At 40.1% G+C, this 24,368-nt stretch overlaps 1 protein-coding gene across 1 annotated transcript in view; it reads left to right on the top strand.

Annotated features, from left to right (window-relative positions):
* The first annotated feature begins 9,389 nt into the window (after positions 1-9,389).
* Positions 9,390-24,368, top strand: part of LRP6 (LDL receptor related protein 6) — a 196,826-nt gene continuing 181,847 nt past the window's right edge. The window contains 2 exon segments of the mRNA XM_038403027.2: positions 9,390-9,790; positions 21,600-21,993. Coding sequence (XP_038258955.1) covers positions 9,736-9,790; positions 21,600-21,993 — 449 coding nt within the window. The 5' untranslated portion in view covers positions 9,390-9,735.

A 24,368-nucleotide genomic window follows, 5' to 3' on the forward strand; every position in this document is an offset into this window, starting at 1 on the left:
ACTACTTTAATACTCTCACAAGGTTCTATCTATTCTGGGGTTAGAGAGGTGTTAGAAGAACCTTTATTTAGGGCATTTCTGCTCAATGGTATTAGGGAAGCCATTTTGTGTGTGTTTTGAGTGAGTTTTCCTAGTTGCTCTTTCTAATAGGCCTGTTGTTTCCATCTATGTCCAGCTCCCATTGCCGCTAAATTCTCTTCTTGCATCACGAGCAGTTAAGGATAAGATGGCCCTTTTATTGAAATTGTTATGTGCTGCTCTGTCTTTGTGTATGCGTCTTCCAATTATGTCAGTTGGAGTCCCACGTGCAGATAATTCATGGCCCCAAGCCAAGTCCCTCCACTGTGTGTCATAACTTTTCAAAATGATTGCCTTAAGGAGGACACAATTTCTCAATCCAGCAGTGAAATTTTTGGAAGACTCCAAAGACAATCTTCCCAACTGTTTCTGATTAGCCAACTATGGCAGTGTTTCTCTTGTTTTGTTTCAAGGCATGAAAATAATAATACAGATGCATTTTATTTTTTCATACTCCAATAACTCAATCACTGTTTTTGGAAAACGTTCAGCTGTGCCATATGCTATTTGTCGTCCTTATTAAGGACTGTTTGTTTTGGAAAAGGTCAAAAATAATTGGCTGTGAAGTATAGTTATAATGGCCAAATCTTGTCTGAACCTGAATTTCTTGTCTCAAATTCAGCTCAGCTGAAAATTTCCACCCTTGTTCTTTGTATGGAACTCTCTATTGCCATTAATCTAAACACTGATTAGGGGGCACATTCACTCTTTTCCTGCACCAGACTCCCATTTACATTGAGAGTAAATGAGAGGGTAGTCAGCCCAGTGTGAACATACAGCATGATACTTTGATTACAAACCTTTATTGTTTGTTTTATTCATGGAAAATTGACAGCTACTTCTGATTGGCAGAAAAAAGTCCCTAAGTAGTTATTGCGTAATCTTGTGAATATGCCCTTAATTTGTGTTTGGTATTCTTTTTATGGGTCTTTCATGTTTTGAATATTGTATCAAAAGGAGAAGAAGGACTTGGATCACAGGGCTCTAAAATATAGGTCTTCTGAGATGGCTTATATAAGTTGTATTTAATGAAGCTAGTTAATGGATAATTTCACATGTAGGGGACTGGGGGGAAGGCTGTAAAGTACTGAGCACCTTCCACTTCCACTGAAGTCAATGAGAGCTAAGGGTGTTTTTCCTCTCAATAATTGCACTCATAATTTTAATGTCCCAGTGTATTTGCAGCCAAACTCTGGGCCCACTGAAATTAAAGTTCCATTTAGTGAAATCAGGCTTTGTTCCTTATTGGCAGCGGAATGCCACTGCAACTGGTCCACCAACTATGTAGACTCAGACCTCATATGATTTGTGCTCATTCAAGTATCTATAATGCAATTGTTCAAGAGAGAGACTTATAGTAGGTATATAAAGGTTGCACGGAAACAATAGCTGTGGCAATAGCTGGGTCTGTAACTACACAGGCTACCAGTACAACGATCATCCTGTCAGGAAGATCAAATATAGAGAAAGGGAGCAAGCACATGCCTTAATATTTTTTTAACAAAAGCAAATTGGGAGTATATGGTATATGTGAAGGGTAGGCTGGGGCAGTGACTGAATAAAATAGATTTTGTATGACATTTCACTCATACTTCTTTTTCTCCATTAAAGAGGTCTGGTCCTGGGCCTTACATTTGTTTTTTAACATAATCTCATGGAACTTGACACATTTTGGAAACAAGTTAATGATTTATTGCCACAATGTGCTATAGGAAACCCATAGGTTCATTAACAATTCTGGTAATTTAAAGAGCTAAGATTCATAAACCACAAATGAATATGTGGCTCTGAATTTCTACCTTTTTTTTTCTTTTGGAGCTCTGCTAAAAAATGTTTGGCGGTGGGGGGAAATAGCATTTTAAATGTATTGTTCAAAGAAAAGATCTCTTAATATGCCAAGATTAAACAGGGATTTTGTTCTGTGTAAGCTCTTTTCAGATCATTCTAAAGGTATTAGATTTTTCACAACTGTAGTAAGGAAAAATTAGTACAAGTTGCATTAACCGCAAAGGCCTGACACTGGAAAAGGCATTGGAATGGGCTTTACAAGTCAAGGCTATTCAGGCATAACTCAGTCTTTTGAATTACAAGGACTCATGTTACCAAGTACTATTTATGGGCTGGGGGAGAGAGACAGAATGGATGTTCTTGCTGTAATAACTTATTTTTCCTTAAAAGAAAACAGAATCTATTTATTCCAAAACTGAATGCACCAGTTCTATATTAATACCTTTATAGCACGGGTGACTCTTATAATTAATACAGTTTGGGGGTCTCTTTTCGTATCTCCTATGTCACTTGTCTTTGTTTTATCCCCAGCTGTACTTGAACAATCTTCATCAGTGCCCAAGGAAATTATTCAAAGAAACTAATGGACATGGAAAAACAGCAAATGAGTCTCCAACCATATATAATTGCTTCTCCCGCCCTCTCATCTTACAAAGAATGAGTTACAGGCTGTAAAATGGTGGAAATCATTATATACACAATCAGTGCAAACTTAAGGGCCCAGTTTAATTCCTGTTGTAAGCAGTTGTAACTGCCTTTGAAGTCAAAGTGTCAGTTTATACCAAGGCTGAATATGTGTCTCTAACTTTTTGCTGTCCTCTGCCTACATGTTGGCTTTCCCTTATGGCATGGAAGAGATGTAGGTTGTTATGCTACACCCTGCACTTAACACTGCTGCCAGTTGAGAGGGGAAAATGCAGATTAAGTTTCCATTTCACTCAACCTCACAAATGTCCAAAATTATATCAGCTAAACAGGGGTTTTCATTAGTTATGCTCGGTTAAGATGTGGGCAACAGTAATTTTAAACTTTATCTTTATTATCAGCATTTTGAGTATGTGCTCTTCAGTAAAAACAGAAAAAATTTTTTTTAAGGAATTTGCCTTAATGGAACAAATATGAGGTAGCATATAGCAATGTACACACTAGTATTTTATATGCCTAAAATAAACTGGGGACATATATTTCCTATAAGTTGACCTTACCGGACCTGGGACACACCAAAATAAATAAAATAAAAACCTATGGTGTTCAGTAGTGGTGGCAACTGGGTATTGCCAAGTGTATAAACTTAGCTTACAAAAATCCCTGTTAATGCTAATGGGGGTTCATTGAGAATGCGCCATAGTTCTTTCTTTGATTTTTATCACTGGATACAAAGCACTGAGTTGAGGAAGATCTTGGCATCTCTTTAAATATGAACGGCTCCAATATCTTCTCGTTATTGTGATCCTGCCTCACAATCTAAGCAGAGATGGACAGTGTGAAATGTGAGGTACAGCAGGTAACGTGTTGGTGAGCCAGTAGGAGGCATGCTTTCCTCCGGTGAATCTGTACTGAACCAAAGACTCAGCTTGATTTTAGGGGTGAACTGTAGTGCTACCTACAGATGTAGAATGGATGTAAAAAGCCCAAGCCCCTGATGAGAAACTGCTACTGAAAATCTCAAAGTAATTTTCTTGAGAGGTAAGGTGTTAGCCTTGGTGTCCTGGCTGAATTCCAGTTTGAGTGATTAGGTTCTGATTAGCTACATTCCCTCTGCAATTTGAGCTGGATAAAATGAGAGTGTTTCTGTGCACTGTTAACTATTGCATTTCATCCCAGAAGTGGCTGTGTTGCTAGGGTTAGATTAGATGTTCTCTGCGTACAGCTTGTATTTCTTAGTTTTTAAGGCCCATCAGGAATGAAAGCCGCCATATGAAAGTTGTTGTGTGTTTAACTTCTCCCTGAAATGGTGACCTCCCTTTCTTAACCATAGCCATAAACTTGGGCCACCAATCCCTGTGACTAAAATAGTGTGAACAACACGTACAGTGTTTTACCAATAGCTAATTCTTAAGCTTCAAAGGCTGCAATGCAACGCTTAATTGGTAAATACTGAGAATACGTATTGCAAAATATTGAACTCCATACAAGTATTCTGAAAAGGAAGTATTTTAAAATTGTTGTTGCTTTAAAATGCATGCACATTAGACTTAATGGGGCCCATATGCTGACTGTTTTTGAAAGTTTTTAGCAAACTAAAACAAAACAATGCTTCAGTGCATGTCAGTGTAAAATGTGATCCCTTTGAAAAGGATGTTTTAACTTATCCATGCAGCATTTAAAGTACTTAAACATACTAAAACTGTAACTTTCCCAAATTACATTTTCATAATTTGGCTTTGAAATTTAGGCATGCTAAACATTAATAAATATTGGGCCTGCCCTGTGGTCCAACGGGTAGTGTAAATCTGGGATCAGAATCCTGCATGTGGGGAGCTGAAAGCACTACAATGGAAGCATGCTCTGAGGGTGTGGGACAGAGAATTTTCAAGCTTGAGAGTTAGAGGAGGAGAGGAAAGGAGCAGTGGGGGGGGGGGGGGAGGGCTGGGTATATCACATGATCTCAGATCCATCCAGGCCACCATTACAAATATGCTCCTCCTTCCCTACCCCCTTCTTCCCCCCCGCTGCAAGTAAGGTGATGGGCATGTCCTTGAAGGCTTCCATCCCTACTCTCAGGGTATCCCCGTAGAATTTCTATTGAAGTGGCTTATATATATGACACTTCAATAGAAATTCTACAGAGATATATATGGCTGTGGTGGGCTCAGGCACAGTCCAAGCTATTGCTTTGGTTGCAGTGCTTGACTGTGGGAGGGCACTTGTGGTCGGGTTATCTGGAGATGCAAACAGAGGCTGAGCAACCCGCCACCTTTTCTAGTAATGGGGAAGGGTAAAAAAGAATCAGTGAAAAAAATAAGATGAGAACGAACAGGATGTAAGGAGAGAGCGGAAACTTTGATTGTCCCTTCAAGTCCCCATTTGCTATATGATCTGCCACAAGGAATGGGTTCTGTAGATGAAGGAGATGAATTACTTGCTTTGCTGTGTAAATGGCCTCCTCTGGTAACAGCAGTGGCACTGAAGGGCTCTGAAGAGAGATGCTTCTAGTTTTTCCCATCTCAAGGTTTATTTGAAGAAGAGAGGAGATGAGGAGGATTGCTCTGAGAGGACCTTTCAGGATCACGAGTGGAGGTGGTGCTTTAGAAACAAAGAAAACCAAAATGTTCTCTCTCAATCCAAAGAAATCTATTTGTGAGCTTCCTATTTCCTGTTGAAAAGTTGAAGGCACCTTCCCATGGCATGGGGGAGGTGGTGAGGGACAAAATATCTCCCATTAACGTCGACCCTAATTATGCACAAGATAATCTAACCCCTTTCTACTTGGTTGTTGAAGTAGCTCCACTTTAAAGAGCCGTTTCATTTCAGAAGAGAGCCTCATGGCAAACCTCTTCCCAAAGATTTATCATAAAATGATGGTAAATGCACTTATACTTGAACAGGGGTTGGGCTTAGGGTTAGGGAGGATAAGAATTAAATCTGTTTCTTTTTAAACAGTGAGTTTAGGGCTCGGGAAAAGTGTCAGACTAACAGCACTGAAAGTCAATGTCTTCTGTTAATGCACTGAACAGTATCAGCCACAACATAGGCAACAGCAGCGTAGGACTTCCCTAAATAATGCTCTATCCCCCCAAACTATTGTGCCTCAGCCTTGCCTTTGTGGTCCTACTTCTAGGGGTGAGCTAGAGTCTTGGGGTGAAATCCTGGCCCCACTGAAGTGGGTGGAGTTTTGCCGTAGACTTCAATGAGGCAGGATTTCACCCACCGTGCCCATTGAATTCTTGGACTGAGACAATCAGCAAAGAATTCAATTCTGATGGTGGTTTCTGTGATGTGGTAGCCACAAACTCATTTGCTGGGCAGTCATAATCCATTAGTTGCTTTTGATCACTACTGACTTGGGCCCCCAGTCTTACAAGGATCCCACTGACTTAATCAGGACTTTGTGTTGGTGTAAGAGCCTGCTAGCCTGCACAGATCTCTTTGCAGGATTGGGGGTCTTAGACTGTTTTTGAATCTGTGACCCAGAAATTCTACTTTGAGGCAGTGATTAAATATTAACATGAGGAATCCCTATTAAAATTCAAAATGTACCCTTTTCCCACTCCCCTTTATTTTATTCTGACTCTGAGCTCAAATCAAGTAACATACTACAAACAGTATGACAGACCTGCAGGTGTAGGTGAGGCCATTTGTCTTACCTACTTCCTTTTGTGGTCCATCTGAAAAACTAATTTCTGTGCATATGAATTGCAAGTAAAGCGGAGAAGATGCCTTGATTTTTTGTTTGTTTTATTGTCTTTACATTGTTGTAGTAGCCATGTTGGTCCTGCGATATGAGAAAGACACGCTAGGTGAACCAATATCTTTTACCAGCTTCCGTTGGTCGAGGGAAAAGTTTTTGAGCTTCACAGAGCTCTTCCTGAGGAAGATTGAAAGCAAGTCCATTTCACAACAGAAGTTAGTCCAATACAAGATTTTACCTCACTTGCCTTTCTTATATTGTCCTGGTATTATTGCACCTAGAATATTGCACACAGTTCTGGCCTCTGTATTATAAGAAGAAAAATGCAGAGGGTGGGGAGTAGGTTCAGAATAGGACTAGATATGATAGCATTGATGAAAAGAGATTGAAGGATCTGACTTGATACTTGTGGGAACAAAGGGCTAAGCTGAGGTAGAGGAAGCCAATAACATTCATTAAGTACCTTCAAGGAAATAATAGCAGGAAAGGAGAAGACTTGCATTACAATTACATGGTGAAGACATGGAATGCTGTAATGTTTTAATACTAAAAATAAAACTAGCCTGGACCTCAGGGAAGATGTCTTTAAGAGTGAGAGCAATTAGGTAGGGGATCAGACTTCCAAGAGAGGTAGTCAAGACACTGGAGTTTCACCAGCAAAAGATTAGATAAGACACTAGAGGGAATAATGTAGGGAAATGTGTTGCATGCTTCAGGGGGTCAGGCTTGATAGCTCTCAGGTTGAGGGTTTTCTCAGCTCTACTTTATGTGATTATGATAGGGAATTCATCACAGACTCTAGATATTTGTGTTAAAAGGCTAATCACTGTTATACAACACTGATTTTACAATTTACATTATATTGTAAAAATTATTGTCATTTTTCTGGTACAGCTTAAATCATTTTATGTTTTCCCTGCAGGCTCTTGCCTCAGTTAACTATGCTGACTGGGGCTGGATTTAAGGGAATTCAGTGCCTAGATACATCCCCCAAATGGAGTGGCAGAAGTAGGGAAGGCCATGTCTCTTAGCTGAGAGGCAGAGAGAGCAACATGAATCTTCCATATCTCCCCAGGAGCAGTAATGGGGCATCCTCTCCAAGCCCCAGGTAGGCAGGGGACCTCCCAATATTTACACTGGCAGCTGGGGAAATCAACTTGGTAGCTGGGCCTCACAGAGTCCACTGCTGGAGGTAATGTCGGTGGAGTCTCCCAGACCAGTGGGTCTTGAAGTTCCATCACCATTGAGATGAATGAGGCAGTTCACATCTCTCAGAGCTAGTGTTGCAGATGCAGAGAGATATTGTTGCTTTGGTTTCACTCTTGTTTAAATGTTCTAGCTTTTACTTGCAACCATATGGATGAGAAACTTACAATGCATTTTTCTTTTCTTTTTTCTTTTCTTTTTTTAAATGAAAGCTGAGATTCTGATGTAATTGCAAGACTCAAGAAACTGGGGCCCTAGGCAAGGGTCTATAAGGCCTATACCCTAGTCTGTCTCCGGTGCTGACATCCTACTATAAATGATCACCAGGAAAGAACAAAGTAAACTATGAAATTAGAAGGGTTATTTTTCCTGTGTTTGTAGTAGATCTGAGAATAATATGACCCTTTAAATTTAATATGGTATTTCTCTCAACTTCTGCCCTAAGCTGTTGCGTATTGTGTCTGTGTGCTATTAAACAGCTGCTGCATTCCTTGGTGGGCAAAGTGGTATTTATGTCTCTTAGTACAAATCATTAAGTGGAGTTTGTAAAGTGGATGAAAGAAGCTATGTAAATGCAAGAAAACTTTCATTCAATGTTTTCAACTAGGAAAGAGCAAAATATGTAGGGAAATAAACTTTTGTTGAAAAGCTTCTAGGAGTGAATTACTAAATATTTAAAAATCTGTTTATAGTAGTTGACAGAGAAAGGGGGGTGCTTAAGTGGCTATCATTTGGGAAGTGTTTATTGTTACATTTAAATGTGAAATGTTGATTGTGTGTTTTTATGTGTGTGTTTTTTTATTTTTGTTCAAAACTGCTTATTGCATTGATTCAGTGAAGGGGACAAAAAAACAACAACCTTCAGTGACTTTTGGGAAATGAGACGTGAATCACTGTACCAAGTAAACAGCAAACTTCTGTTAAAAAGAATAAATAACGTTTTTGCACTGGGAAAGATTAAAAAAAAATTCCTTTGCAGCCACGAGTGACCCCACACTGTAGCTTCATTTTACAATGCTGCTCAACTTTTTCTAGGGATACTGATACTTTAATATTACATGACTCAGCCATTCCCCTAGGGGCTTTCTAATTCAATCAGGAGGCCAGATCAGGAAAAGCGGACGAGACTGATAAATATTTAAAAAAAAAGGAGTACTTGTGGCACCTTTAAATTTGTTAGTCTCTAAGGTGCCACAAGTACTCCTTTTCTTTTTGCGAATACAGACTAACACGGCTGCTACTCTGAAACCTATAAATATTTAAATGTCAATATTATTCCACCCAAGGGCGTGACGGGCAGAAATTTTATTTTGGGGGTTGGCTGATGTGGGATTGAAAGGATTTTGTTTAAAGGACGCTGCCGTCTTTAGGCAAAAAACTCTCTCTGAAGTCAGTGGAAGTTGTGCTGTGTAAGGAGGGCAGGGTTGGTCCCATAAGTTTATCGTGGAGATCCCGGCGTAGCCAGCTGGTTCAAGGGCCATTAGCACTGATTCATTCACAGTGTGTGGTTAATGCCTTGCTGCCGTAGTTAGACAAAGGGAATTAAAAAGGAAAGAGGCGCTGGCCCTTCTGCTTGTCTCCCGCAGCTTCTCCCGAGCGGCCAGCACGTAGCCTGCCGGAGCCAGGGCTGCCTTCACCTGAAGCAGGAGCAGCAGCTGTGAGTTTCCTTTGTGCTGCTGCTCCTAGCGCTTGCTCGGTGGCTGAAAGTAGGTCCGGCCCTCCCAGGTCCAGCGTTGTATCGACAGCCGCCTTGCACACGCCCCTCCCCCGCCCGCCCGCAAAAAAGAGGGAGGAGGGAAAGGAAAATAGTCCCATCGGAATGCGATAGGGGCTGCTGGAGCGGCCCTCCCGGGGCACGGCGCCTGTGCAAAGCGCTGCCCGCCTCGGCTTGGGCTCGCCCCGCCTGCCTTTGTCGGGGGCGCTGCCGCGGGGCCTGGGGAGCCGTCCGGGGGAGGGGGCTGCTGCTGCTGAGCCGCAGAACGGGGGCGTATCCCTGCGCCGCTGGGCTGGAGGGGGGGAGGCGGCGGCTGAGGCTGGCCCAGGAGTTGGATGGGGGAATTGCGGCCGCCTTTACGCGGCGGCGGCGGCGGCGGCATGGAGGGGCGCGTTTGCGCGGCCGGTGCAAAGGGACCCGCCGCCTGCTAGAGCCAGACAGCGAAGGGGGGAGGAGGAGGAGGAGGAGGAGGAGGAAGGGGGGGGATCTGCAGCTGCTCCCCCCCGCCTGGAAGTATGAACTGGCAGCAGAGGTGCTGCTGCTGCTGCTGCTGCTGCTCGCCGCCGCCCCCCCGCCGGTGAGCGAGCAGAGACGGAAGATGGGGCCCGCGCTGCGGAGCCTACTCCTCTGCAGTTTCTGCGCCCTGCTGCGAGGTGAGCGGGGGAGGGGGAAAGCGGCGGGGGTCGCTGCCCGTGGCCGTGTTCCCCGCGCGGTCGGGGGAGAGGCCAGGCCTGGCCGCCGGGGAGGGGGCAGCGGCGCTCTGTGCTGTGCCGTGGAGCCGGCCTTTCTCCCCGAGCGAACCAACGTCCCGCAGCGCAGCGGGCAAGCCCTGCCCTGGCCCGGGCTGGTGCCCCCCTCGAGTCGCTTTCAGCGAAAATTACCTGGTGGCGAATAGTCTCTGGGCTTCGTGATGTTTGTGTGGGGGTGGCTGGAGTTATTCCTGTTTATCCTGCGTGCTCAGGAGGCCTCTTAAAAATATGTGTGTTTTTTCGTTTTTGCAAACTTTAAAAAAAAAAAAAAAAGGCAGCAGCTCAGGGTTTGCAATTCTCCTTGCACGTAATCCAGGATGGGAGGCAGAGGGGTGAGGCGCTTCTGGGCAGCGTTTCAAAGAGCAAAGCATTAAAACATCGCGGTGGGTGGGTTTGTTGTGTTTTTTTTTTTTGTTTTGTTTTGGTCGCCCCCCTGGGCCTATCCACTAGGGGAAATGCCTAGAGATAATTGAAGTCCTATACGCTTCACTGAAAAAAAGTGTATGTAATAATCTAGCGTTTCATTGGATTTTATATGCACCAGAATAAGTGCACAGTTGGCAAGAGGAATCCATGCATTTGAAGAAGTGGTCTTGTTTTTTTTTTTTTTTTTTTTTTTTTTTTACACACGAAAGTTTATGCCCAAATAAATTTCTTAGCCTTTAAGGTGCAGAAGAATAACACACTTCTGATCTGTATTGGGTTCATTCTGGGACTTGAGAGAAGTTTGTGTTTTAGAGGGCTGATTGTAAAGGATGTTGATAGACTTGGCTAATATATATGGAATGAATATTGATATATTTTTCAAATCAGGGATTCAAAATAAAGAACTGTCAAATGGCATTCAGTGTTTTTAATACACTATAATATAAAATTTAATTTCCCCCTCCTCTCCATTTCCTTTATTGCAGAGAACAAAAAGATAACTGAGGGTTTGTATGCTGTAAATTTGATTACAGTAACCATTTCTACTTGTTTAAAATCTTTTTTTGGGGGGAAGAGACCTGTGTTTATATCCATCACATCTCTGTCCTTTTCCAGAGTTAATGAGGGAAGGGATTCTTTGATATAGCAGAAAAAAGTAATCACATTCTGATTTAAAAATTGGCTTGCAACCATTCATTTGTTTTGGTGGGAGCTTTGGGGAAGGGGATTTGGGTTGGAGGAAGAGCTTGATAGTCAGTTGCTCGCTGCTCTGGAAGAGGAAAGATCTTCCTCCCCCTCCCCCCTTCTGTGCATCTGTTTGCCATATTGCATCCTGTTGGACAAATGTAAGTATACTACTTATCTAAATGAGCTACATAACATTTCATACTACACTTGTGGCTGTAAAGTTCAATTTTAAGTAACTGGATTTTAAGTTCAATTTTAAGTAACTCCTCAGGCAAGGAGGAAAAATAATGTATTTTGAGCAGTACGCTTTATTATTTAATAACCATACGTTAAAAATAAAAATTAATCTAGCACTAATTGTTGCCTTAAACCAGATATTCTTCTGTTTTTTTCCCTTAAGTTGCATTTTGAGCAAGAGTATACAAGTCAGTAGGATATTGGCACCGTGACTGTCATTTTTCCAAATCAATCAATTCTTAGTTATTTATTCTTTGCAAGTCTTCGCAGACCCACTGATGCTTTGTAGGAAACTTTGAAAGACATTCAGTTTATAAACCATTCTGGATTGTCATTTTTTTCTCTCTTTATCTTCTGCCGAGTATATTTGCATCAAAACAGCATCTTTGTTTCTTTAGAGTTCATCTGCTCCTGCTGTTTGTTTCCCCCACCTGAAGTCATAATCTTCTATCTATGACATTATAGTAATTTCCATCACAGTTAATTGTTACTTCAGGTTGGGATAAGCAGCAGGAGCAGCTGAACTTGGAAGAAACAAAGATAGTATTTTTATGCATATGTGTTTCGTAATAAAGAATGTACATGATATGCAAGCAGAATTGGTTCTGAAGAGAATGTGTTCAATTTCCGGGAGGTGTCAGCAGCCCTTTAATGAGGCAAAGGCAAGCTGTGCCCATATAGAATATTGTCCGAAGTAAGACTTTGTTTTTACACGAATAAGGGTGAAGTTTTTTGTGCATACGTTTACTACTTGGTTTGCGAATTGGGTGCTGTGAAATGTGCCAAGCTGACAGTGCTGGAGACTGAAGCCCCTCCTTTATACACAGGAATGGAACTGGAGTATATTCTTGTTTTTCAGCATTTTGTCTTCTAAGAGTATTACTTAGGGATGCCACATTTTGTTGCTAATCTTTGATTTGGATATTTGACCATGATAAACTGCAAAGAAACCACTGATGTATCACAAAGATTAGCCAATAGCCAAGTGACAGTAGGAATTTTTCATCATTTGTTTACCAGTCTTGGCTGGATTAACACCAGTAACATTTAAATGCAAGATCCAGTTAATTAGCAAATTATACCCTCATGATCAGGGCTTGGGAAAAGTATACTAGGCACCTACTAGCCAGAGGTTGATACATAATATGTGGGGCCTCTCCAGTGGTGAAACCCTTGTCCCACTACCAGCTGGGGGGAGAAGTCCCTGGATCCTGCTAAAAGACTCCCATCTTTCATGCTGGCCAGTGACCTATTCTGGTGCTGGAAGGGTGCTGGGGGAGAGCAGACCCCATCCCAGAACCTCCTGACTGCTGGTGCAGTCACTGCTAATGTATGCCTCCTCCAGCTTTGGGTTTTATTTTTGGGATTGGAGCTTCCTCTTTTCTGAACATCAACAGTGCCTGCTGTTGCTGGGAGTTTTCCACAGAGCATAGAAGAGTGAGGTTGAGCTGATTCATGTCAGCTTCACAGTTGCCCATAGTATTTTTAATAGTAGCAGTGAAACTGGTCAGAATCTTGTTAGAGGCTCCGCTGCTGCTTGGGAGCAAAGTGGTGGGCAATAGGCCTCTCTGTTAACGAAGGAAAATGACACCACACAGGTTTACATTTGCAAAGTTACCTCAGTCATAGGTGCTAGAAACTTAACTTTTCTTTTACAAAAGAACAGGTTAGATTCTGCAGGCTTACCTCTTTTTCCCTTCTGGGGAAAGACTTCCTAATTATCACTGATCAATAAGAGAGTTAAGGAGTGCATCAAGAATTGATTGACTAGGAAGCTTATAAACTATATTTGTGCAAATTTATCATGACATTGTGTTGGACAGACCTGCCGCTGTCCTGTATTTAGAATCAGTCCCTGAAGGAATGGAAATGCCTGTTGGGTAATTGATATTTTGACAAACTCCTAATGTGCTCAAAAGACTTGTTTTAAAAAAAAATAAAATTGTCCAGTGGTACCATTGTGTAAAGACTCTCTTGTTTTTAATTTAGAAAGGCTAGCAGGTTCCAGGCTCTTTGGGCTAGTAGAGACTAAGGGTGCTGCTCAGACAGCATGCTGGGAGCAGAGAGGGGGAAGAGGTATACTGTATCCTGTTCTATTCTGAAACAACTAGGTGGGGTCTTACAGCAGCATTGAGGAGTTCCAATGGGAGCTTCATAGAGTCTTCAGATAAAGGGTTTCTTGAGACCTGGAGCCCCAATGTTGGAGATTAGACCTTAGAGGATCCTCCTTCAATTTACCACAATACATTTCCCCCCGTCCCTTAATCCCTGTATGTATAAAAGATAGCCCATTTTTAATTGGCTTTGTGTCATTCCTCAGAGATCAGTCTGGCATTGTGCATGCCATATTTTTCATTTGGTTTGCCTTTGTCATTGCCATATTTCAGCTGAGAGGTTTCTGAAACCAGCATGATCTAAGGTTTGGCAAATGCCATCATTAATACAGTAATTTCCACAGTTATATCCCTCACTCTCATCAAATCATCACTGAAAGTTTTTTAAATAAAGTATTAGGAAGGTGATTATAATACCTGTGGCTGGGAGCAAAATATAAAGTAGCATTATGGCAAAGTGTGTTCAAATATGATGGAGTTTGCTGGTTTTTTGAGGTTTTTTTTTTTTTGGATAAAGTTGGAATTTACAGGTTTCAGAGTAGCAGCCATGTTAGTCTGTATCCGCAAAAAGAACAGGAGTACTTGTGGCACCTTAGAGACTAACAAATTTATTAGACCATTAATAAATAATATTAATAATGCTCCAATAAATTTGTTGGTCTCTAAGGTGCCACAAATACTCCTGTTCTTGTTGTAATTTACTTTGTCAGTGGTTCATGAAGGTGATGCAGTACTTGTATCCATCTGTGTTCTGTAAAACTATTCAACTCAAGAACTTATTGTAATCATAATAGCTTACAGAAATATTGTTCAGAGTGACATTAATCATTTTCAGGTTTCCCTCCTCCCTTACCTCTCAGTAAGGGATCTTTGCTCTTCTCTTGTTAAGTTTTAGCTGGAAGTGACAATCTGACTGCCGGGACAGCAGGTTGGGCTGGGGGTTTTGTTGCAGTTGTGCAAATTTTTCAGCTAGAGGATAGTAGCTCAGGAATGTTCCTCTGCTTGAGTTCTTACTCGCATGCTTCTGGGAATCAGAGAATTTCGACCCTTTCTGACAAGTGTTTCCACTCTTCTGGTAATATTGCATCCCATATGTGTCCCCTTAAAGCAATCCACCTCAGTGCACTCATTGCTATATTTACTTCATTTGAAGTCAAGTAGTGTATAGTACACTGTGTGTGCATATGAGAGAGAGACACACTCATCTCCTGATCTGTCACCATCCGTTTTCTCTGGCAGCCAGTCTTTAGACTACAACACTGTCCTCTTTGTCCCCGGCATATTCATCCTCATTAGCTTCCTGGCAAATGTTAATTATGTGAGTTGGCTTGCTGGTGGGTTGTTCTCCAAGAGAGTCCAGTTTCTCATACATGGGAGAGAGGATTTTGGATTGGCACCAGAAATTCAGCTGTTATTCCTGGCCTTGTACAGGACCACTCCCAATTTGGCAGACTGCCTTGATACCTTTATGTACAGAGGGGTGCTGCATCCGAACAGACTGATAGTTCTAGGTCCCAGCAGGGGGCCCTCATCAACCTTGGGCCAGCTTGAAGGATTCCATGAATACAGCTCGTGGAAACAGATGGTAGCATAGAATTTAGCAAGTTATCTGCAGTTTACGTGAGGTAGCACATCAGAGACGCGCTTTAATATTCAGCTATTGCTGCAAGTAAAAACACTGGTAAGGGATTTCCTGTAACCACAGATGTTTACCCCATGGTTGTCTGATGCAGGGTGCTTACTGTGAAATGAAGGAATGCTGCTGCACTGATGGTGGCTTCCTGTTCACATCAGGCAGACTACACTTGTTCATCTAAAGCCCAGCTAAGCCACTTGTCCCAGCCATTGACTTAGGGTACGTCTTCACTGGCAATATTAAAGCGCTGTCATGGCAGTGTAGTCATGGCATAATGCTGGGAGAGCGCTCTTAAAAAAGCCACCTCCACGAGGGGAGTAGCCACGAGCGCTGGTGCACTGTCTACACTGGCACTTTATGGCGCTGAAACTTGCAGAGCTCAGGGGTGTTTTTTCACACCCCTGAGCAAGAAAGTTGCAGCACTGTAAAGTGCCAGTGCAGACAAGCCCTTAGTGCTGGCAGCACACCTTGGATGGCTGTTGTGTGTAGGACACAAGGGTTTGTACAAAAGTGGCGTTGTCCAGTGGTGGCATGAGATGGTTATTTATTATTCTTTTGAGCCGACTTTAGACAAGCCTTTTTGGGATTGTTCTTTGCCTGGTTATTACGAATAGTTGATTTGGGTGAAAAGAGCATTCATTCTCCTCTTAAATAACTACCAGTATTTACACAACGTATTCCACATATTGAGCAGTTTAATCAGAGTTGCATAATTGTTTGCCGGCAGCATAGTTCTGTAAAAGTACAATTTTCCAGGTGTTCGGAGGGGAAAGCATTGCATCTACAATTATATAAATGCTGGGTGATGACTGCCCTAAAAATTAAATAGGAAAAAGCTATTTATGCTTGGCAGGCAAATTAACATACTAATAAAGACTTAATTTAACTGTCCAAATGCTCTTGTAGTTTATAAATATTTATGGAAAGGAATTCAAAGTGTGAGAAGATTAGCTATTTGCTCCAAGTGGGCCGAGCTCAGTTTGACTAAAACGGTGGTATTTGCATTAGAAATTAGCTTGTCATAATTGTTTTCTCCTTTCCATTATGTCCTTGTGTGTTTTACTTACTTTCTAAAATTGTTTTTCTTTTTACAGTGATTAATTAGCTACTGTTTAAAATATAAGGCTGTGCTTTTCAAGTCAGTTGGCAGGACCCCAAAGCATCTTTGAAATGGAGTCAAACCTACAAATTGGAGGAGAGAATGTGTGAATATTGTATCATTTTTTCCCCACTGGATTAATAATATGCATTTGGGATTATCCCATTTAAACTGTAGTTTAGTTATTAACATTCTTTTAGTTAAACTTTCTGTATTAATTTTGGGAGAAGTCCCCAAAGTTTTAACATAGATTATTATTTTTATTATTATTTATTATATTTTAAAGAGAGAATATTCACTGGCTTCTGATGTGCTAATAATGAATGCTTTTATATATGTGGATATGGAAAATGGCAACATCTGAAAAAATTTTTTTTTTGGTTATGGGATTATATTACCCAAATAGAATTACTCTGTATTACAATGAAATCAATGTAACAGAAATGACAATATCGTTTTAATTCTGTTTGAGGGCCATGTGTAAGAACTGGGTATCAAATTTGAAAATTATTCAACTCTGGGAGAGAAGAGAAGGGAAATCTACGGTCTTAATTAACTAACTACATGAATAATTCTACTAATAATAATTCTGTCACTTAGCCAAACTATTTTCCGCACTATTCAAATAGAAATGTGAATTAATAAACGGAAACATAATTTTCCCCTTCAGCCTCTTCTCCTCATTGCCTGATGCCAAAAAAAAATAAAAAGGGGAGGGGGGAATTTGCTTCATGTTGTTATCCTTATTTATTACACTTTGGTTGCTTTCTAGCAACAAACTTTTTCCCGAGTTGCCCTCAGTTGTCAAAGTTTCAAAATACTTAGAGGGAGTGTAATTTATGTGCTGTAGTCCTGGCCATTGTTGGCCAAATTCTGGAAACTGACTGCGTGTAAAAAGTAGCAAAAACTTACGATTATTCTGAATTTCAGCTTCTTTTCTTTCACTGTATAAATAGATCGATCGAGGGATAAAATAATTGGTACTCTGTTGTTCTTCATTGTGGAAATCCAAGAATCTTCTTGGGTAATGGAGAAAGTAACACATTCAGAATAGAACACGGTTTAATTGGGAAGCCTTGTATCCACTTTATTATGTCCATGTAGAAAATCAGAGATGTTATTATAAGGCAGCAATGTAACTGAGGTTTAATAATCATACCATATACCATGCAAAAGAGCAAAGCTTATAAATAGATGCAATATTTAAAACTTCTCAAAACTGGGTTTGAACTGTAGTGCTTAATCTGAAAAGAGACAGACGTGAATTACGTGTTTTATAAAATTGTTTTTATAGGATTATTTCTTATCTGTCCAGTTTACACATATGTAAAAAAATGATTAGTATGGGTCCCTTGGAAGTACAGTTGGACCTGCATTACATTACTTGATCAATAACTTAAAAAAAATAAAGTTGCTAGTAATCATAATTGCTAAAGTAAATTCCTCCCTTCCCACCTCCAAAACCTCTATCTGTTCATTTGGAGTAGAAATTCCGTTCCCTAAGTTAATGCCATAGCAAATTTAATGCTTTTGAGGCATTGAAATGTAATCTTTGGATTGGTGATCTACAGTTTTGATTTACTGAAAGCTAATTTTAAACTTGTACATTTTGTTTTGACTTTTGTTAATCTACATGCCAATCTCCGGTGTGTGCTTCAGCAAGTGGTCAAAGATGGTCCTCCTGTGTTGCACAGAAACTGTAACTGTACAAAAATTAAGAATCGTGAAGCTGTGTAAATGAATTTTGGTAGTAAAGGAAGACCAACCTTTTAATTTGCAGCATTCAGTGTGGTGGATGAGCTGACAAAAGGTGCTGTGCACTAAGTTTAACTGGGAAGTATACTGAAATGAAGTAACTTTGAACTATCGGGTGATTAATACTTTTTTTTTCATTACTATTGAAGAGAATGCTGAGTTGCAAAGAAGTGAGGATGACAACGTGATGTTATGAAAGCTCTGTATTTTCTCTTCCAGCAAAAGTCAGTTGCAGTCTTGTCCCTCTGTTTGTCTTGAAGTGGTCCAATCTGTGCTGTCAGGTCAATGACATCTTTCTCTTCTGGGGGTCATTAGGAGAATAGCTGAACAGCTGGGTTGTACATGCTAACTTCTGAATTTATAGCTCCTTCAAAATCTGAAAGAAGAGGAAACCATTTGGTTGTTTCTTTGCACTTGGATAAGTCATTGAAAGTGTCAGCAAAGGGAGAGAGCTAAAAATTGAGGAAAACTTGCAGGTTTGTTCATGATTCAGACCTTGTAAGCATTTCCCCTTCATGTCAGTATGAAAGAGGAGTTAATGGTAAGGGAAACCCATATCTTCACAGAGCAGTGTACAGAAGCACAAATTCATTGGCGCACCTTTAATTAAATGCATTGCTTTTACAGCTTCATGAAGGATTAGGTGTGGGTTTTCGGCTATTTCCTTGCTGGCAAAAAGATTGTGTACGAAACAGTGAAGCCATAAGGTGGTAGGTGTAATGATTTGCATTGATGTGATCGGACCACTATTCTTTCCAGTCGTCGAATGGCTCCAGACAGGCAGATAGCAAAACACCGTGTCCATTACATGCAGAAATCTGACTATTAATGTACTATCACAAACGTTGTTTTTGCACATTCGCTAAAGCAAGTGTTCAATAGAACTATCAGAAAAGTAACTTGCAAATAAAGCATGCATGCATGCACACGCGCATACACACTGGCTGACTCATCAAGTTGAATTGCAAAGTAGTTACTGCTATTTTTGTGTTCTCAAAGCAGTTCCTCTTAGACATCATCTGCCATGTCTTCAATAAAGCACAGAACAGTGTTTGAACAAAGGCATGCTTTTCAGTGTGATCACTTCATCAGATCCTATGTCCCTAAAAGAACCAAACAAACCCCATGTCAGTTACACGGGGAAAGATGAATTTTTTTGCAACAAGTTTTCCCTTTCCAATGCTGTCTAATTCAAATGGGTACCCAATAAGATGCTTAAAGGGCATTTCCTTTTGATACAGCCAGTTTGAGTGATCAGGTCTTGTTGACTTATTCAAAGCTTCAAGTTTTCTCAGGAAAAAAAAATCCTCAGATTTATTGTTCACTGATGGATGCCTGGTTTCTAAATGTCACAACAACTTGGAAGGTTTAATGCTCTCAGCAGCCAGCCCTGTAGAATGCACTACTAGTTGTGGTTTTGAATCAGTCTATGTAAAACTGTCATGCTTGTAGTCAAATTTCATTCTGAAGTGTAATTCGAATTCACTTTGCAAAAAGGACAACTTTCAGAATCATTCCTCTGCCAGAACTGAGCTCCCACAAAGAATGAAAAACTATGCAATACAGTTGTGTTAGACTTAGCAGTGCCTTCATGATTACCCTTGACATGCCTGGTGTTCCAATTCAGTGCATGCTGTGTGCCTGGGTACTCTCCCTCCGTGTTGTACATAATAATGGAGCTTGTACTTGTTTGTGCCTGGATTTGCCTTATTCAAACACGGTGCATACTATCTTATTAGAAACGGTTCTGTCATTCTGCTATAAGCACTTATATACTGCACAGTACCACTGGCTAAACTTCTCAGTTTACGTGGTAATCTTACAGGAACACACAATTATTTTGCTTATTCCCATTTATCATTTTCAGAGTGTTGAATAACTTTTTTGGAAAACGTGCCTTTTTTTGTATGTGACTTCTTGTGACCTGTCTAAGCAACTTTAGACCTCAAGTTTTGGAAACCATCTTTTAAATCATTAAAATTAATTTTTTAGACTTTTTTTTTTTAAGGGGGAGAGAAAGGAAGGTAGAAAGATAAGGTAACAAATTTGTTACTTAAAATGGGGTTCCCCTCTGATTCTGTAAAAATGCCTCCAACTCCCATAGAAGTACTATGCCTGCACTAAATGTTTTGCTGTAAATCATTAATGTGGGTAGATAAAGATGTTAAGTTTGAAATCTGACTTTGTTAGAAAAAAACACTCAATGTTATGTGGAGATCTAAATGATTGGATGTCAGGGGAATTTTTATGCAGTGTTTGTAAAATGAACCTAAACAAAATTTCAAAAACAAAGTTTAAAATTTTTTTAAAAAAAATTGGAATACTTGTATACAGTTCCTGACACAGAACAAAAAATTATTTTCTATTCTGTCCCCCCCTTCCTTCCCTTCCCCCTCCCGTCCCCATATGAATTTCTGAAGGACATGGTATGGTACAAATGCAATGAATAGTCTTGAGAGAGCTGAACTTCTGAGGAGACATTTTAAAGTGTAAATTGATTCAACAGGCACTTGGATTTCTAGTCTCAGTGTAAGCCTTTTATATAAGAACTGTCTAGTTTCTGGAAACACATGTACTATCTTTGTAAGAATCTTCAGATCTATACAGACACAATGGCCGTCATCAAACCATGTGCAATGGCCGTCATCAAACCATGGGCAATTTTTGACTCCATTAATGCAGGCCTCTCTCTGGTGACCTAACAGGTTACTTTAGCTTGTAGAGAGAACTTACAGCTATAGGTAAGTCTACATTTTTTGTTAAATTGGTAGCAATGATATAATGGCATGTACATGAATATGTTTAGAGGGTCAACCTCAGTGTCTAGATAGGTATTTTATGTGCCCTAATCACATTAGTACCTTAGCAACCATAGAGAAGGCTAGTTCCATTTTGTGATAGCAGTTTAAAGGGGATTTCGTTTGTGGTGTTACTCTGTTTTAAAAACCCATTCTTACTAACTTCCATTGCAGTACAAATGATGCTGGAGTGTTCATGATGCCATGTGATACTACTGGTGGTTGAGTATAATTAAATAGATATGTTAGTTTTAAAATATCTCTTTTCATGGTTACTACCTTTCAGTAGTTTTATTTGTGGGTTACATATGAAAGTTATACTGACTGTGCAGAAACAAGTATGTGGTAGGCAAACTAGGCATGTAAAAAAAAGACATTTGATCAGATAACTAAACACGGCATGGTGGGCCTCAGTTTGAAGGAAGACTTCACACAGTTTTTGTAGCCCTGCTTTTTCCCCTCGCTTTAGTACTAATTAACATTTTATATAATGTCTTTCATTCCAAGCTGCTTCAGAGTGTGTATGTGCAACACTGTTAAAAAGGAGCCGATTTTAGATTGCAGGGCAGCAGCAGGTGAGCAAATGGTGTACATACACTGGCCTCAGTTTCCCCTTCAGATACTGTTTGAACACTGCTCTCCTAGGAAAAGGTGTCCATGTGTTCTTCAATGAATGTATTGAGACCTGTTTTCTTTTTTGAACATCTTATCTGAACTATGCACACCGTTGGATAGTGAGCGGCATGTTAGTAATTTTATCTCCTTTGAAAGAGCTGAGAGGCTCTTACTGAGATTTGAAACTGTGACTTCAGATTATCTAGTTAACTTCCAAAGGCTGCCTTTTTTCTGAAGTTGTTGAATTAGCCCTTTTATACCATGTCTGTGAAACTACTAATGCCTTAAATTGTAATAGCCTGACTTACATTAATGTGTGTCATTTTTCCCCCCCCCCCACCTAAAGCTGCCCCGCTGCTGCTGTATGCAAACCGACGTGATCTGCGATTGGTGGATGCTGAAAATGGGAAAGAGAATGCTACAGTTGTAGTGGGTGGTTTGGAAGATGCAGCCGCAGTGGACTTTGTGTTTGTCCGCGGGTTGATATACTGGAGTGATGTAAGCGAAGAAGCCATTAAACGAACAGAATTTAACAAAACTGGGAGTATACAGAATGTGGTCATTTCTGGGCTTTTGTCACCTGACGGGCTGGCATGCGATTGGCTGGGAGAGAAACTATACTGGACAGATTCTGAAACAAATCGGATTGAAGTTTCCAATTTAGACGGATCTTTGAGAAAAGTTTTATTTTGGCAAGAATTGGATCAGCCCAGAGCAATAGCCTTAGATCCTGCAAGAGGGTAAGTCTTGGGTTTTGTTTTTTTTAAATCTTTGGCATGTCTTGGTCATTAGTTATTGAAATTCACCGTGCTTATTAAAGAGATCTGAATATTCTGTTATGCTGTGACCTTTAAATATGGTACTGTTCTAAGCCAGTTTGCATACCAGATGGTGGTCTTGTTTTTCTTGCACTTGCTGTGAGATGTGAAAATAATAATCAGCAATATTGCTGATTATTTTTGTCTATGTGCGAGGTTGCTTGCTGTCTGAACAACAAACTGTCTCTGTTTAAAAACATCAGATGTGCAAGCAGACTGTCGGAAGAAACTATTCTTGTCCAAATGCATCCGATGAAGTGAGCTGTAGCTCACGAAAGCTTATGCTCTAATAAATTCGTTAGTCTCTAAGGTGCCACAAGTACTCCTTTTGTTTTTGTGAATACAGACTAACACGGCTGCTACTCTGAAACCTATTCTTGTTCTAATAGCAATGCAGAGGATGATAATTCATTTGGTTCTGATTAACGTGAAAACAGATGCAGTCTGTTTGTAAAGCCAACACCTGCCTGTGGAGCTGTAATATTCTGTATTGCTGCTGTGATCTGTATAACTTTTGTTGTCTTTGCCCAGCATTTGTTACAGTATAGTGTTAACATTGTAATAAGTGAGAAAAACCATAATGATGATGTTGAGAGAGAGGTTTCAGCACTCAATTAGAAAATACATTTATTGCAAACATCTGACCCCAGTGCTGTTGGGAAATTGTTGTAATAAAAACAATGATACAGTAGAACTGGCTCAGGCTAGGCATATTACAAGCTGCTTTCTTCTTCTTCTTCTTCTTCTTCAACTCCCATTTCAAGGTCTCGTAGTGGACCTTAGTCATGACTTGCGGTACTCTTTGTTTGTTCCCTTCGGGGGGCCTCTCCTAAATGGTGGCCATCAAGCATGCTAAATTCAATGGTAGTTTTGTGATGTAGATGAATGTCCACTGAAATTTAGGATGCGACCACGAAATGCATGGTTGCTTGTGATGTTCTTTCTAAAACCTGATAGTCTGCAGAAATGAGATTGGTGCAATAACCTAGTGGCCCACTTAACCCAATGTTCTTTTTCTTAAAAATTTGAATTGGGTCTATTATGTAGATTATCTTACAAATAAAAGAAGTGTTTTTTATCTGAGCAAGAAAGTTCACCTGTATCTGCAATATTAAGACCACCACCAGAGAGGGTGCTTTTATAAAAGGTTCTCTGCCGACACCTTTCTCAGTTTCAGGTGTTTGGGGGTATTGTTGGGTAGAATGTTGGATGCTTTGGTTGCTAGTTTTGAATTTGTCCTTATAGCCATATTACAATTTAAAGAGAGGCAATCTCATTTTTAATTTATTTGAAGACAGTTTGGTTTTCAAGTACAGGAATCTATATAGTAAAATGTGCTGTCATATTCAATTACTAAACTTCATAGATAAATTGTAATACAATGTGTTTCAAGTTTTTCCCATATAATTTTGAGAGGCTTATGGACAAGATATAATCAGAATAAAAGTACTTCCTCCACAGTCCACACACGCATATATCAACAGGTTTAGAAATAAATGGACGCAACCGTAAACAGCAAAAAGAAGATGGAGTTCTCCTCCCTGTCCATCAATTGCTTTGAAGGTTTTTAAACTGACACTGAAACAGTAAACTTAATACAGCAGTTACATATAACCCTAAAACAATAAAAATACTGAAGGAAGCAAATGAAAATAGAAAGCCCACCCAAAAAAGAGAAGGGGAAAAATAAGGCAAATATGTTTTTGGGATAGGTTTGCCAACAGTTGGTTGCACTACATCACATTAGTGTTTTCTTTATAAAAATAGTTAAAATGCATATGCAGAACATCAGGAATGAAATTTGTATAAAAACAGAATTGGGAAGCTTTTTTGGCTTGTCAAGGTTAGTGTGGTTTCTGTTGACCTAGCCAAAGATAGTGTCCATGCGGCAATCAAGTTTAGCAATTTGTTTTGCAATGGAAGAGAAATTTTGTCCATAACTAATAGAAAGCAAACTTTAGCAAGCCCCTTGGGCTTTGCAGGAGGAGTACATATTTTCCAAGTATGCATAATAATGCATTCTTGGTGGCTAGAATTGGATGAATATGTAGATTATTGTACTTTCTCACAAGGTTTACCTGAGAGTAGAGCTGTAAAAAGAAAAAAGTTGAAGGAGCCAAAGATGAATCTAATCTAGTAGTATACACTTTTTGGGAGGTCCATTAGACCAAAAATAAGCAATAACAGGACAATCCACTATAGATGAGCAAAAGTGCTTTCTATAACCTTTCCGAAAGTCAGATTCCTAATAGTTTATTCTCTGATCTCAATCTTTCAATTTTTAATTTAAATCTTCA

This window comes from Dermochelys coriacea, chromosome 1, assembly GCF_009764565.3.
Source record: "Dermochelys coriacea isolate rDerCor1 chromosome 1, rDerCor1.pri.v4, whole genome shotgun sequence".
NCBI classification, from domain to species: domain Eukaryota; kingdom Metazoa; phylum Chordata; order Testudines; family Dermochelyidae; genus Dermochelys; species Dermochelys coriacea.